Source organism: Protobothrops mucrosquamatus, unplaced genomic scaffold (genome assembly GCF_001527695.2).
Source record: "Protobothrops mucrosquamatus isolate PMUCROS unplaced genomic scaffold, P.Mucros_1.0 scaffold3964, whole genome shotgun sequence".
NCBI classification, from domain to species: Eukaryota; Metazoa; Chordata; class Lepidosauria; order Squamata; family Viperidae; genus Protobothrops; species Protobothrops mucrosquamatus.
The window spans coordinates 1-15,370 of record NW_015389905.1 but is presented as its reverse complement, the minus strand read 5'-3'; the positions used below and the strand labels follow the sequence as shown (position 1 = coordinate 15,370).

Below are 15,370 nucleotides of genomic sequence, written 5' to 3'. Positions count from 1 at the left end.
GGATGCCCGACAGGTGGCAGCAGCCCAGAAAATAATTTTCCCTCCAGCGGCCACTTCGGTTTTCCTGGCCCAGAGCGACTCTAGAGCGCCCATTCCGACCGGCGGGAGCGCTTCGGACTGCAACTCCCGTCGTCCCTAACCGTGACGTAGAGGAGCGCCTGCGCCGCCTTTTTCCCGCCTAGCAGCCTTTTCCGGCGCGGCCCGATAGCGTCAGCCGGAAAGAGGAAGCGGGAGTGGCGGAAGCTTTTCTTCGCCATGAGGCATCTTCACGCGTCCTCGCTGATTTCCGGCCAAAATGCGGCTTCCTCCGGAAGAGAGGAGCGCTACCGAGTTGAAGTCCAGCCCCTCCTCTTGGAGGACTCCGATTGAGAAATACAGTTCCATCGGCCCAGAGTGGCCGAAATCGCTTCTTCGTTTTCTGTCATCCCTGTCGGGTTGATTTGGGATGTGGGCGACGAATGGTTCTGTTTGTTTTTTTTAGGGTGGGTTTTTTGGGGGGAAATATTAATCGATTATTAAATATATTAAATATAATTAAATATAATATAATTAAATATAATATAATATTAAATATTATGGGGCGGGCTTCAAAAAGCCTCAGAGGCCGACGTCAATATCGCCCTCGCCGATTGGTCCGAATTCTTCTCTCCCTAGGAAGCACTAGTCGCTGTGATTGGCTCTCCAAGTTCTCGCGGGAGGCTTAGCCCTAAATGGAGGCCCTCCCCGCGGCCGAGCCGGATTGGCCAGTGCCTTCCGCCTCCTCTGCCATTGGTGACGCTCTGACCCAAGCGGCTCGTGATTGGTTGCCGAGCGAGGTTTATAAGCGCCGGGCCAGGCCGGCACCCCTTCTCAGTCCTGCTGCTCTCTCGTGTGGCGTGGAAGGTGCTGCGTTCTTCAGCCGAAGCTAAGGCCGCGTTCCCGGCGACTGGCACCGCACGCTCCCCCCCATCTCCAGCCATGGCCTCCGTCTCCGAGCTCGCCTGCATCTACTCCGCCCTCATCCTGCACGACGACGAAGTCACCGTCACGGTGAGAGCGGCGCGGCGGGAAGGCCTCGTGACCGGGCCCGCGTGGAGGCCCGCCTCGCTTGTGGCGCGCCAACGCGTGGCGGGGCCTCTCGATCCCCTCCGGGGGGGGGCGTTGCAGTCCCGACCTGGGAGGGTGGAGGAGGGAAGATCCCCAACGGTCCTTGTGGCTTTGGCCGCCCCGCTCCCTCCTCTGCCCGAGCGGGTAAGCCAGGGGTCTTCAAACTGGGCCCTTTGACGACTTGTGGACTTCAACTCCCAGAATTCCTCAGCCAGGCTCGCGTACCTGGCTGAGGAATTCTGGGAGTTGAAGTCCACAAGTCATGAAAGGGCCAAGTTGGAAGATTCCTGACTTAAGGTCAGAGGAGGGAAAGTTGTATGCCTAGTGACTGTTTTTCAAAATAAGAGCCAGCCCCCCCCCCCCCATGGCCCTTCTGGGATGCTCAAAGGCCATTCAAGAGGCAAAAAAGGTCTATATTTCACCATGTCTTACAGCAGGGGTCTTCAAACCTGGCCCTTTTATGACTCGTGGACTTCAACTCCCAGAATTCCTCAGCCAGGCACGCGTGCCTGGCTGAGGAATTCTGGGAGTTGAAGTCCACGAGTCATAAAAGGGCCAGGTTTGNGGATGCCCGACAGGTGGCAGCAGCCCAGAAAATAATTTTCCCTCCAGCGGCCACTTCGGTTTTCCTGGCCCAGAGCGACTCTAGAGCGCCCATTCCGACCGGCGGGAGCGCTTCGGACTGCAACTCCCGTCGTCCCTAACCGTGACGTAGAGGAGCGCCTGCGCCGCCTTTTTCCCGCCTAGCAGCCTTTTCCGGCGCGCCCCGATAGCGTCAGCCGGAAAGAGGAAGCGGGAGTGGCGGAAGCTTTTCTTCGCCATGAGGCATCTTCACGCGTCCTCGCTGATTTCCGGCCAAAATGCGGCTTCCTCCGGAAGAGAGGCGCGCTACCGAGTTGAAGTCCAGCCCCTCCTCTTGGAGGACTCCGATTGAGAAATACAGTTCCATCGGCCCAGAGTGGCCGAAATCGCTTCTTCGTTTTCTGTCATCCCTGTCGGGTTGATTTGGGATGTGGGCGACGAATGGTTCTGTTTGTTTTTTTTAGGGTGGGTTTTTTTGGGGGAAATATTAATCGATTATTAAATATATTAAATATAATTAAATATAATATAATTAAATATAATATAATATTAAATATTATGGGGCGGGCTTCAAAAAGCCTCAGAGGCCGACATCAATATCGCCCTCGCCGATTGGTCCGAATTCTTCTCTCCCTAGGAAGCACTAGTCGCTGTGATTGGCTCTCCAAGTTCTCGCGGGAGGCTTAGCCCTAAATGGAGTCCCTCCCCGCGGCCGAGCCGGATTGGCCAGTGCCTTCCGCCTCCTCTGCCATTGGTGACGCTCTGACCCAAGCGGCTCGTGATTGGTTGCCGAGCGAGGTTTATAAGCGCCGGGCCAGGCCGGCACCCCTTCTCAGTCCTGCTGCTCTCTCGTGTGGCGTGGAAGGTGCTGCGTTCTTCAGCCGAAGCTAAGGCCGCGTTCCCGGCGACTGGCACCGCACGCTCCCCCCATCTCCAGCCATGGCCTCCGTCTCCGAGCTCGCCTGCATCTACTCCGCCCTCATCCTGCACGACGACGAAGTCACCGTCACGGTGAGAGCGGCGCGGCGGGAAGGCCTCGTGACCGGGCCCGCGTGGAGGCCCGCCTCGCTTGTGGCGCGCCAACGCGCGGCGGGGCCTCTCGATCCCCTCCGGGGGGGTGTTGCAGTTCCGACCTGGGCCTGGTGGGAAGACCCCTAACGGTCCTTGTGGCTTTGGACGCCCCGCTCCCTCCTCTGCCCGAGCGGGTAAGCTAGGGGTCTTCAAACTGGGCCCTTTGACGACTTGTGGACTTCAACTCCCAGAATTCCTCAGCCAGGCTCGCGTACCTGGCTGAGGAATTCTGGGAGTTGAAGTCCACAAGTCATGAAAGGGCCAAGTTGGAAGATTCCTGACTTAAGGTCAGAGGAGGGAAAGTTGTATGCCTAGTGACTGCTTTTCAAAATAAGAGCCAGCCCCCCCCCCCTGGCCCTTCTGGGATGCTCAAAGGCCATTCAAGAGGCAAAAAAGGTCTATATTTCACCATGTCTTACAGCAGGGGTCTTCAAACCTGGCCCTTTTATGACTCGTGGACTTCAACTCCCAGAATTCCTCAGCCAGGCACGCGTGCCTGGCTGAGGAATTCTGGGAGTTGAAGTCCACGAGTCATAAAAGGGCCAGGTTTGAAGACCCCTGTTCTAAAGGGGTGTTTATGCCCCCCCATAACCAGATTTGTCTGCAGATTGGATGAGTTCCTTTTCTATCTCCTCATTGCCAAATACAGTTTATACACAGCTCCTAGTCCTGCACGTTAAGCACTAGACCAGGGGTCTTCAAACTTGGCCCCTTGCCTGGCTGAGGAATTCTGGGAGTTGAAGTCCACAAGTCATCAAAGGGCCACGTTGGAAGACCCCTGGGGTAAGCGAAGCGCGAGGTGTTCCCCCTTGAACGCCCGAAGCGATCTCAAGCGCAACGATGTCTTCTTTCGTTTCCAGGAGGATAAAATCAATGCTCTCATCAAAGCGGCTGGAGTGAATGTGGAGCCTTTCTGGCCCGGTCTCTTCGCGAAGGTAAAACGGAGGAGGAGGAAGGTTCCCAGTGTGTGTGTGTGTGTTTGAGAGAGAGAGATGCAACCCTGGGGCTGGAAGAGGCCGGCAGTCCTCGGCTTAGGACCATAATTGAGTCCCAAATCTCTACTGCTAATAAGACGGTTGTGAAGTGAAGTTTTCCCACTTTTACGACCTTTCCTGCCACAGTTAAGTGAATCAGTTACATGGCTTCCCCATTGATGTTGCTTTCCAAAAGGGAACCGACATAAACACAGGTCAGTTGCCAAGTGTCTGAATTTTGATACATGAGCATGGAAACATTGCCATGGTTAGAAGGGTGAAAAATGGTCCTAAGTCACTTTTTTCAACAGCCGCTAAACCAGCGGTTCTCAACCTATGGGTCGCGAACCCATTTGGGGTCGATCGACCACTTCACGGGGGTCGCCAAGCAAGGCTGTCCGCCATTTTCCCCCCTTTTCCGGCGGGTGCCTTACCTCCCTTGGGCTGGGCCAGCTGGTGGTCGGCCTGCTCCGTCTCTGCCGCTTGCCAGCTACGCCTCGGCCGGCGCAGGGGGCGGAACCACGCATGCGTGGCGCTCCCGGGCAGGGAAAGTCCTCGACTTACGACCGGTTGGGTAGTCCTTGACTTACAACCGGTTTAGTCCTCGACTTACGACCGGTTTAGTCCTTGACTTACGACCGGTTGGGGGTCACAGCATTAAAAAGGTTGAGAACCACTGCGCTAAACGAAAGGTGGTAAGTAGAGGACTACTTGTGCTTTCTTAGCGCCTCCTCCTCGTCTATGCAAAGGAATCACGGGAATCTGCAGCATTCATAGGCTGAAGCCGTGATTAACCATCAGCCTTTCTTCTGACTAAAAACATAGGAAAGGGAGGCTACTATACACATTAGGAATTTCCTAAGATACGGACCAAACGTATCTTAAAAATTTAAATCATGGCAATTGGAGCAAAGTTTATTAAACTTGAGATGTTTTTGCTACTTCAGTCAAAATGAAAAATTTTGGTAGAGAGTCGTTTGAATGTACTAACTCTTTCTTTACTTGACTGCAGGGGAGTTTCTCCCCAAAATGAAATGCAGTAAGTTACTTGGATGAGTAATAAAACATCTCGGTTTAATAAACTTGGTCCATTTGCCATGCGTTAGCCTTTTAAGATAACTGTAGTTTTAATCTTTTGTTTTATAACTTGTAAGCTATCCAGAGTCACGTTGGGTGGTGTGTGTGTGTGTGTGTGTGTGAGAAACATTCAATAAATAAAATAGTTTTGTGATACAAGTTCCATGTGGGGTTTAGAGCTTTTACAACTTTCTCTTAGAACAGTATCAAACCATGGCAACTTTTAAGTCATGGGGACTCGTTTAAGTCCCAGACTTCAATTTCCCATTCTGGAACTTGAAGTCCCCACGTCTTCAAAAGTAGCCAAGGCTGAAAAATGGTCCTCAGGTTATATACAATGAAGGCCGGGCCCTTGTTTGATAGGGATGCTAAAGCTTTGATCCTTTTCCAACTTGTGACCAGGCTTTAACCAACATCGACATCGGAAGCCTCATCTGTAACGTAGGAGTTGGTGGTGGTGCTCCAGCCGCATCGGCCCCAGCGGGAGGAGGGCCCCCTGCCAGCGGTGCTGCTCCTGGTGAGTGAAATGGCTCGTCCCAAACGCCTCCAGCCTGGTGTTCGTTATTTGGGCTACTTTTCAATGAACTGGGGTGGGGGAAAAATGTCCCTGCTTTACTTAATCCACACTATTAATTGTTTTGTAGCTGAAGAGAAGAAAGAAGAAGAAAAGAAAGAAGAGTCGGAAGAATCCGACGACGACATGGGCTTTGGTCTTTTTGACTAAGCTGGTTTTTTTCTACTCTTTATAATAAAGAGAAAAAAAACACTTCAATGAAACGTGGTCTTTGTTTACGAATGCTCCAAGTGCACACAGCCTCCGTGGCTTTCCACTGCTACAAATCGCTTGCATCCGTTCTTACATAAAGTTTACTCAGGAGCAATCTGTTCTCCGCCTAGGCCAGGGGTAGGCAACCTTCTGACAAGCAAAGTCAATGGGGCAGCCATGCTGGCTGAGGAATTCTGGGAATTGAAGTCCACAAGTCAAAAGGGCCATGGTTCCCCACCCTTGCTCTAGGTCAGTGGTAGGCAACCTTGGCCCTTTTATGACTGGTGGACTTCAACTCCCAGAATTCCTGAGCTAGCATGGCTCAGCTTGGAAACCTCTCCCTTTCCCCTCAGCATGGCTGGCTCAGGAATTCTAGGAGTTGAAGTCCACGAGTCATAAAAGAGCCAAGGTTGCCTACCACTGGCCTAGGCCAGGGGTGTCAAACTGCTGGCCTGCGGGCCGCTTTCAGCATGCGGAAGCCGCACCCATCCCATTGCCAGCAAAGTCACGATGTGTCGCAGCATGTCACATGACAATGGCAAGTTTGACACCCCTGGCCTAGGCTGTCCTGCCTATGTGGGAGGGGGGGGAAAGGGATCAAATGCCTTTTGGTGAGGAGGCTTGCCATTTGTCAGCTGCAGTTTTTGAAACTACTACTATTCTCCAAAGCGCCTGAAGGCAGGACAAGAAGCAACGCAAACTGATCAAAGAGAGAAGCAACCTGGAACAAAGGAGAAACTTCCTGACAGAACAATTAACCAATGGAACAACCTGCCTCCAGCAGCTGTAAATGCTCCAACACTGGAGGTTTTTAAGAAGAGACTGGACAGCCATTTGTCTGAAATGGTCTAGGGTTTCCTGCCTGAGCAGGGGGTTGGACTAGATGATATCCATGGTCCCTTCCAACTTTATTATTATTAAATACGAGCCAGTTGCCAAGAATCCAAATCAAGGTCCACCTGTAGGTCTAGGTGTCAAACTGCCAGCCCGTGGGCCAGATGCATCATAGCAAAACCGTGCCCACCCCATTGCCGGGAATGGAAAAAAAGTCGCAACACGTCATGTCTAGGATTTTCTTGCAGGGGTTTCCAGTCCCAGTAATATAGCCAAAGATACCGTAAGGTCCACCTTCCACCTTTGTTATTATTAAGGTAGTTCTCAACTTGCAGCCATTCGAAGGTGCAGTGGCACTGGGAAAAGTAATTTACGACCGGTTTTTTTTCACACTTTGTGACCCTCGGGATCACATGATCGAAATTTGGATGCTTGGCAGCTGGCTCGTATTTTATGACCGTCGCAGCACCCCTGGGTCATGTGATCATCTTTTGCCAGCTTCTGACAAAGTCAGTGGGGAAGTGAGATTCATGGAACAACTGGCAAGAAAGACTGCAAAATGGGGCAAAACTCCACTGTCTCGTTTACAACCACAATAGAGCCCCAAATTGTTGCTAAGTGAGACACTGGAGTTTTGCCCCATTTTACAATCTTGCCACAGTTGTTAAATGAATCTCGCTTCCCCACTGCCTTTGCTTGTCAGAAGCTGATGAAAGATGATCACGGGACCCAGGGACATTGCAACTTGGTAAGGCCACTTGGTAAGGCCACACTTGGAATCCTGTATCCAGTTTTGCTCACCACGATGTAAACAAGATGTTGAGACTCTAGAAAGAGTGCAGAGAAGAGCAACAAAGATGATTAGGGGACCGGAGGCTAAAACATATAAGGAACGGTTGCTGGAATTGGGTATGTCTAGTTCAGGGGTAGGCAACCATGGCTCTTTTATGACTCCTGGGAGTTGAAGTCCACAAGTCATAAAAGAGCCAAGGTTGCCTATCCCTGGTCTAGTTTAATGAAGAGAAGGACGAGGGGGGACATGATAGCAGTGTTCCAGTATCTCAGGGGCTGCCCCAAAGAAGAGGGAGTCAAGCTATTCTCCAAAGCGCCTGAAGGCAGGACAAGAAGCAACGGATGGAAACTGACCAAGGAGAGAAGCAACCTAGAACTAAGAAACTTCCTGACAGAACAATGAACCAGTGGAACAACCTGCCACCAGAAGCGGTGAATGCTCCAACATTGGAAGTCTTTAAGAAGAGATTGGACAGCCATTTGTCTGGAATGGTCTAGGGTTTCCTACCTGAGCAGGGGGTTGGACTAGATGACCTCCAAGGTCCCTTCCAACTTTATTATTAAATACGAGCCAGTTGCCAAGCATCCAAATCAAGGTCCACCTGTAGGTCTAGGACAGAGGTGTCAATCTGCCGGCCCGTGGGTCAGATGCATCATGGCAAAACCGTGCCCACCCCATTGCCGGGAATGGAAAAAAAGTTGCGTCACGACTAGGATTTTCTTGCAGGGGTTTCCAGTCGTCCCAGTAATACAGCCAAGGATACCGTAATTCATTGGAACCTCTCAAAGTACTAGGTCCTTGTATTCTCGAAGGGACTCGCGTTTCTCTTGTTTGTTACACAAACCTAAAAGTAGAAATTGGATTTACATAGACATTTTTACTCTCTTTAGAGGAGCCGAGCTGTTTTGGGCCACCTCCTTTCTCATTTTATTGAAGGCTTGCCATTTTGCATACTTCGAAATGCCTCATTCTCTCCCACAAAGGATGCATGCATGCATGCATTCTTAACAGTTCCACAGTCAGGCACTTGATGAGTTGGATTCAAGCAGTTTTAAAATATTTTATCATGGCTTTAATCTTTTCTTTATAAATTATATAAAAATGGGGAAACATGGTATGGTTACAGAACTTCTAAATGCAGCTCCATTTCTTAACGTAGAAAGAAAATGACTAAAAAAAAAAACCACAAACTGGCATGTTATTCTGGTGAAAACAGTTCTGGGTTGTGTTCTACAGTCCCAATGGTTCGCATACGTCCCACACGGGAGTAGGAAAACAAGATGAGGGCTTTTTTTTCTTTTTTTTTAAATTTGCTTTGAAATGAGATACTTTTTTGAAAATATAGCTTTGTTTAATCTCTGTAAATTGTGATTAGCATTTTGTGGCATTATTAAGTGTTCCGATAAAAAAAAAAAAAAAAGAGTTCCAGTCACAGGCAGTTTATACGTTGTGGAAAAGAATTCTCAGCCCTGAGGTTTCCCAGAATTCTTCACACGGTTTCAGGTTTGCAGCTCAAAAGAGTTCCTTTGTCAGTTTTTTTCTTGGTTTGAAGAAGAAGAAGAAAAAAAAGCAATTCCATCTCTTAAAACAGAGCCTTCCCCGACCTTTTGGGCACCACCAGGGACCGGTTCCGTGGAGAGAGGTTTTTCCGCGGACCGGAGAGGGCGTGGATTTGTGTGCTGCCTGCATCTCGCGGATGGGGCTTTGCTTGTTTGTGTGGACCGGTTGCTGGCGTGCCACGGCCCGGTACCGGTCCACAGACCGGGGGGTTGGGGACCCCTGTCTTAAAAACATTTCACGTTCTGAATGACGTGAAACCGAAAAACTGGGTTTCTAACATTTTTGTTGCGTTTCGGTTTTGGATTTTTCTTGGCATTGATTTTTTAAAAAAACAAAAACTTGAGAGAACCAACAAGTTGACAATTCTGGACTTGAGCTGTCCGTTCTCGTTCCTGCTGAAAGGGTGGCCGTCGCTTGCTAAAGGCTAACAATCCTTTTTCGACCTGTGCAATGCAAAATCCGCTTCTAGTGAGGCCTGGACTGGCCAAGAGATTTTAGCCTGGCCTGGTCGATAACATCCAATAAGTTTTTGGCGTCTACGGCGAGGGCGTGAGCGGCCGTCAGCATCTGCTTCTTGTATTCCTGCTGCAAGCTGGTCATGACGTACTGCTGAGCCAGCTTCATCTTGTTAATCAATTCTGCCAGGTCGGAATTCAACAGTTTCTGAGCCATCTCGATCTGAAAGAGAGCGCGTAGAGTTAAGAAGCTCTTATCAAATACATCAGAAGCGGGGAAAAGTCCCTAGTTTGATCCCAAAAGACTGAAGGACAGAAGCTGGGTGGTTTTCTTGCAAATATTTCATTGCCCAAACCAAGTTTGCAAGAAAGCCACCGAGCTCAGAGAGCATCAAGGACTGGACCTCTCCTTTCAACCCCGAGCTACGAATATTCGACTTTATTGGTAAGATAGCATCGTGTGTGGCCTTTCTACTGGTGAATGCAAATCTACTCTGGCGTGGAAGCAGCTGCCCTCGTGATTTTCCTGGCCAATTTCATGCATTTTTTGCAACACTCACAGAAACTATTAGCCACGGTCTCTAGAATTTAGGAAGAATACCTGGTCCAAATCCCCCATCTGGCATCCAGGCTAGAACCAGCTCCTAGTCCTGCACATTAAGCACTGGACCAGGGGTCTTCAAACTTGGCCCTTTTATGACTTGTGGACTTCAACTCCCAGAATTCCTCAGCCAGGCACACACTTGTTGAAGTCCACAACTCATAAAAGGGCCAAGTTTGAAGACCCCTGCACAATTTAATGCCTTCAATCTCTTAGACACGTGATAGAAATTAAAGAGCAAAAAAGGTTTGGTCCAAAAGACATTCAGGCATACGACAACAGTGTATAAACCATTGCAACTCTATCCATTAAAATTGAGGTCCTGCAAAACCATGGATAGTTTTGCCATTCTTTAAAAATGCTGAGATTCAAGGAAGGAATTCTGTCTTTTGCTAGAACATGGTTTCTCAACCTCTGCAAACTTTCAAGCTTTGTGGACTTCCAACTCCCAGAATTCCCCACTCAGCATTTTCCTGGAATTTTCTAAGAAGTCCCTTGATAAGAATCCAAGTGGCAGTTTCGACTTACTTTACATGATTTAATCATTTGTCAACCATTTGTCAACCGCCTTGGAGGTGAGCAGAGCAGAGTGTCCTGCGTGACTGTATGTATATATTCTATATTTGTTTGCCTACGTAAATATTTTAAGCTTCCTCTTGCCTCGCGCGCTCTCTCTTCTTCTGGATTCCCATGGGAATCTCCTTTGAACTGCCGTCAAATGAAGCCACTCGTTTTTACTGATTTACACAACCACAAACTTGGTACACTTTTTGGTGGTTGTTCCACGTTCTTTACCTTTATTCCAAACTGGGATCTAGTGAACTGGCTGACATGTACACACTAGGAGAAAATGAAGCAAAATCTAAACACAGGCTTTAGAATTTAGATAAAATCATGGGTAGGCCACAACCCAGTAAGAAAGATGCAAAAAAACAAACAAACAGGAAAAAGTGGTCATACCTCTCTGTGAGTGCTTGGTGGGAGGACCAGAATGGTTTCATCAACTGTTGCCAATAAAGTTCGCAAGGCCAAACCGACTTCCTACAAGATAATGAAGCGTGATTAAATCAGATTGAGCACCATCGCTCCAACAGAAGCACAAGACACAGACACCCATCCTTCTCCAAAGTGCATAAAGCAAATATATATCTCTATATTTCCAATGCTCTGAAACATCTAACCAGGACAGATCCTTCAACAGGAGGGACCCTGAGATATTTTGGGCTAAAGTTCTCAGCGTACAAAGCTCTAAACTTTGAAAATCCATTTTTCCCGGAGATTAGGACCAAAAGGAACTTGCTCAAATCCCGCATGGAGGTAACACACCATGTACAATAAACATCAAACCACACAATTATTTTATAAGGCTCAAAAGTGAGTCGTTTGCAGTCCAACTGAAGCAACAAAGCAAATCCTTTGCTTTCAGCACCGGACCCAGATTTAAGATAAACTACACTCCACATTTTTTAGTAATGCATGTAAGTGTTTGACATATATGAATGTTGGTCGTTAGGGCCTGATGGTCGTAAATTGGGAGGGTCATGTGACCAACCCAACTCGGCGGCTTTTACAGCCATCATTAAGCAAACATGGGCAGTTGTAAATTGAATGCCGCAGTTGTTAAGTGAACCCATTGTTATCGATGATGCAGCAAAACTGTTACAAAACAGTCACATGACTATTGGACACTGCAAATGGCAGCCATGCAGCCATGTTGCCAAGCACCCTAAGTGCTGTGAGAACTATGGGAACTTCAGAACAGGTTCATAACTCCCCTAAGTGACCAATCGTAAGTCGAGAACTATCTGTACATGCATCAGTATCCATTATCTTAAGTCAGGGGTCTTCAAGCTTGGCCCTTTGATGACTTGTGGACTTCAACTCCCAGAATTCCTCAGCCAGGCACGTGTGCCTGGCTGAGGAATTCTGGGAGTTGAAGTCTACAAGTCATCAAAGGGCCAAGTTTGAAGACCTCTGTCTTACAGCGATCCCTAGGCCTACATCTTGGCTTGTTTAGTTACAAATAAATACAGGTCTATTTCTGAAGTCATTGGAGAAAAGAAAGTTTGAAGCCATCAACAGGAAACTTTCCCAGTCCCGGAGGGAGAAACAACGACCCCCTGTACGTGGCAGAACGAGCCTCAGCCAGCACAGCCCATAATAAGGGAAGCTGGCTGTTGTTCCACTCTCCATTCACGACGTGTATCTGAAAGGCTTCCTCAGAACACGGGGGCATCGTGCCTATCTTCGGCAGTGTGTCTCTTACCTTCACCATGGGGACATACTCCTCCGGTGGCGCTGGCTGGATTTTGCTAGACATTTCTATAACCGCCTTGACCAAGCCGGTGACGTTCTCGTACACCTTGTCGTTTGAGCGATCCAAGTTAGCCGTGGGAGGAGGGCTGATCTCCTGTGGCTGAATCTGGAAGAAAAGAGCATGGATTGCCCACCAGACGGCGCCAAAGTACTTCTGAAGATCTTTTTGGCTCCAGAGGTTACCATCAATGAAGCCCTAGGACAGGAGTCTTCAAACTTGGCCCTTTGATGACTTGTGGACTTCAACTCCCAGAATTCCTCAGCCAGGCACCCGTGCCTGGCTGAGGAATTCTGGGAGCTGAAGTCCACAAGTCATAAAAGGGCCCAGTTTGAAGACCCCCTGCCCTAGAACTATCACAGCGGCCCCACGGGGAACCACGACAAAAGAGAGCAGGCATTTGATATTTTTATCACACGCTGAGACCTCAACATGGACAGGATTTTTGATTTAACCCTGATTATTTATGGTTTCCAAAGCACTAAAAATAAGGTTGATTTGGTTTTCTTCCCTTTTGATCTGTGAATGTGATGTGTGCACCAAAAAAGATGGGAGTTAGAAATGCTCCAACGTTGGCTACTTTGGAATTAGGGAAGGGTAGTGTAACAAATCTGTTCCTTTTATAACTATTCCATCAAAGGTAAAAATGATAATGAGGGTGGAGGTTCGTTCTCCGAGCTTGTGGGTTGGTTTCTGAATGTTTCGTTCCCAGGCTAGGTAATATTTTAAGAGCAGGAGTCCCCAACCTTGGCAACTTTAAGACTTGTGGGACTTCCAACTTCCAGAATTCTTCAGCCAGCGTGCCTGGCTGAGGAATTCTGGGAGTTGAAGTCCACAAGTCATAAAACGGCCCAAGTTTAATCCGAAAGCTAGCACCACTTTATTCTGCACTGGTTAGGCCACACTTGGAATACCGCGTCCAGTTTTGGTCGCCACAACACAAAAAGGATATTGTGACTCTAGAAAGAGTGCAGAGAAGAGCAATAAAGATGATTAGGGGACGGGAGGCTACAACATACGAAGAACGGTTGCGGGAATTGGGTATGTCTAGTCTATTGAAGAGAAGGCCTAGGGCAGGGGCCTCCAACCGTGCCAACTTTACGACTTGTGGATTTCAACTCCCAGAATTCCTCAGCCAGCACAGCCCTAAGAAACAGAAGAACACCGACATCCCTTCAACTCCACTGAAGATGTTACCTCGCCTGGTAACAAAACGTTAGGAGACAAACCCACCAGTTCGGAGAACAGACCTCCACCCTCAACTTAACAGCCGAGCTACAGATATTCGCCAGCATTGCAAAATGGATGATACTTAAATAATCACTATAAAATTTGTTTTCTCCTTCATAGTAACCCAGAACTACCCCAAAGTTGTGCAGGGTTATGAGAGATGAGAGGCAGTGATGGGAACATGAACAAACTCTGTGTGTGTATGTCTGTGTGTGTGTGTGTGTGTGTGTGTGTGAATTCATCCATACACATGCCTAAAGGACAAGTATCTTGTTCACACATACTCTGGCATTTTTCCCAATATTTCTCCGGAAGGAGCATTTGATACGTTCGCCACCTTAAGCATTTATAAAAATAATAAAAAATGCTATATAAATTAATTATATAATAATAATAATAATAATAATAATAACAACAACAACAACAACAACAATAATAATAATGAAGTTGGAAGGGACCTTGGAGGTCATCTGGTCCAACCCCCTGCTCAGGCAGGAAACCCTATACCATTTCAGACCAATGGCTGTCCAGTCTCTTCTTAAAAACTTCCAGTGTTGGAGCATTCACAGCTTCTGGAGGCAGGTTGTTCCACTGGTTAATTGTTCTCACTGTCAGGAAGTTTCTCCTTAGTTCTAGGTTGCTTCTCTCCTTGATGAGTTTCCACCCGTTGCTTCTTGTCCTGCCTTCAGATGCTTTGGAGAATGGCTTGACTCCCTCTTCTTTGGGGCAGCCCCTGAGATATTGGAAGGCTGCTATCATGTCCCCCCTCGTCCTTCCCTTAAACTAGACATACCCAGTTCCAGCAGCCGTTCCTGATATGTTTTAGCCTCCAGTCCCCTAATCATCTTTGTTGCTCTTCTCTGTACTCTTTCTAGAGTCTCAGCATCTTTTTTACATCGTGGTGACCAAAACTGGATGCAGTATTCCAAGTGTGGCCTTACCAAGGCATTGTAAAGTGGTATTAACCCTTCACGTGATCTTGATTCTATCCCTCTGTTAATGCAGCCCAGCACTGTGTTGGCTTTTTTGGCAGCTGCAGCACGCGGCTGGCTCCTATTTAAGTGATTGTCTACCAGGACTCTTAGATCCCTCTCACAGTTGCTACTATTGAGCAAGGTACCTCCTAAACTATACCTGTACATTTGGTTTTTCTTGCCTAAATGTAGAACCTTGCTTTTTTCACCATTGAATTTCATTTTCTTAGATAGCACCCAATGTTCAAGTCTGTCCAGATCCTTCTGTTACTGCTATTGACCCAGGTAATCTGTACCTGTACATAAAGTGGTATTAACACTTCATGTGATCTTGATTCTATCCCTCCGTTAATGCAGCCTAGGATTGCATTCAAGTGAGGGCGTAAGAAAGGCGATCTCTTCAAATAAAGCGGAGAAGGCAGACGGGTGTCACCACGGAATTTGGGAGGTCTCGTAAATCATAGCTATGGGACCACAGGATGCTGCAAACGGTAATGCCATACTGTCGGGGGGGAGGGGGGAGTATATTAATTCAGACTAATTCAAGGTATAATTCAGGGTATAAGACTTTAGAAAGAGTACAGAGAAGAGCAACAAAGATGATTAGAGGTCTGGAGGCTAAAACATATCAGGAACGGTTGCTGGAATTGGGTATGTCTAGTTTAATGAAGAGAAGGACGAGGGGGGATATGATAGCAGTCTTCCAATATCTCAGGGGCTGCCCCAAAGAAGAGGGAGTCAAGCTATTTTCCAAGGCGCCTGAAGGCAGGACAAGAAGCAACGGGTGGAAAATAAGCAAGGAGAGAAGCAACCTGGAACTAAGGAGAAACTTCCTGACAGTTAGAACAATTAACCAGTGGAACAACCTGCCTCCAGAAGCGGTGAATGCTCCAACACTGGAAGTTTTTAAGAAGAGACTGGACAGCCATTTGTCTGAAATGGTGTAGGGTTCCTGCCTGGGCAGGGGGTTGAACTAGATGACCTCCAAGGTCCCTTCCAACTTTATTATTACTGCTACTGCTGCTGCTACTACTACTACTACTACTACTACTA

The 15,370-nt window shown here is 48.1% G+C and overlaps 2 protein-coding genes across 3 annotated transcripts; one reads left to right on the top strand and one right to left on the bottom strand.

Annotated features, from left to right (window-relative positions):
* Nucleotides 1-819: 819 nt before the first annotated feature.
* RPLP1 (ribosomal protein lateral stalk subunit P1) lies at nucleotides 820-5,558 on the top strand. Of its 2 annotated transcripts, none has more exons than XM_015827814.2 (4): nucleotides 820-1,029; nucleotides 3,600-3,674; nucleotides 5,193-5,307; nucleotides 5,435-5,558. In XM_015827814.2, the coding sequence occupies exons 1-4, from the start codon at nucleotides 958-960 to the stop codon at nucleotides 5,512-5,514; spliced, it is 342 nt and encodes a 113-aa protein (XP_015683300.1). In that variant the 5' UTR covers nucleotides 820-957; the 3' UTR covers nucleotides 5,515-5,558. The 2 variants fall into 2 exon arrangements, with proteins under 2 accessions (XP_015683300.1, XP_015683299.1); XM_015827813.1 differs by lacking the exon at nucleotides 820-1,029 and adding an exon at nucleotides 2,471-2,679.
* Nucleotides 5,559-9,072: 3,514 nt separating this feature from the next.
* LOC107298432 (focal adhesion kinase 1-like) lies at nucleotides 9,073-12,311 on the bottom strand (the record flags this gene model as incomplete). The annotated part of the gene is made up of 3 exons (XM_015827811.1): nucleotides 9,073-9,421; nucleotides 10,760-10,840; nucleotides 12,066-12,311. Coding segments are annotated over 3 exons (540 nt in total), but the record flags the coding sequence as incomplete, so codon positions are not given.
* Between the last annotated feature and the right edge of the window lie 3,059 nt (nucleotides 12,312-15,370).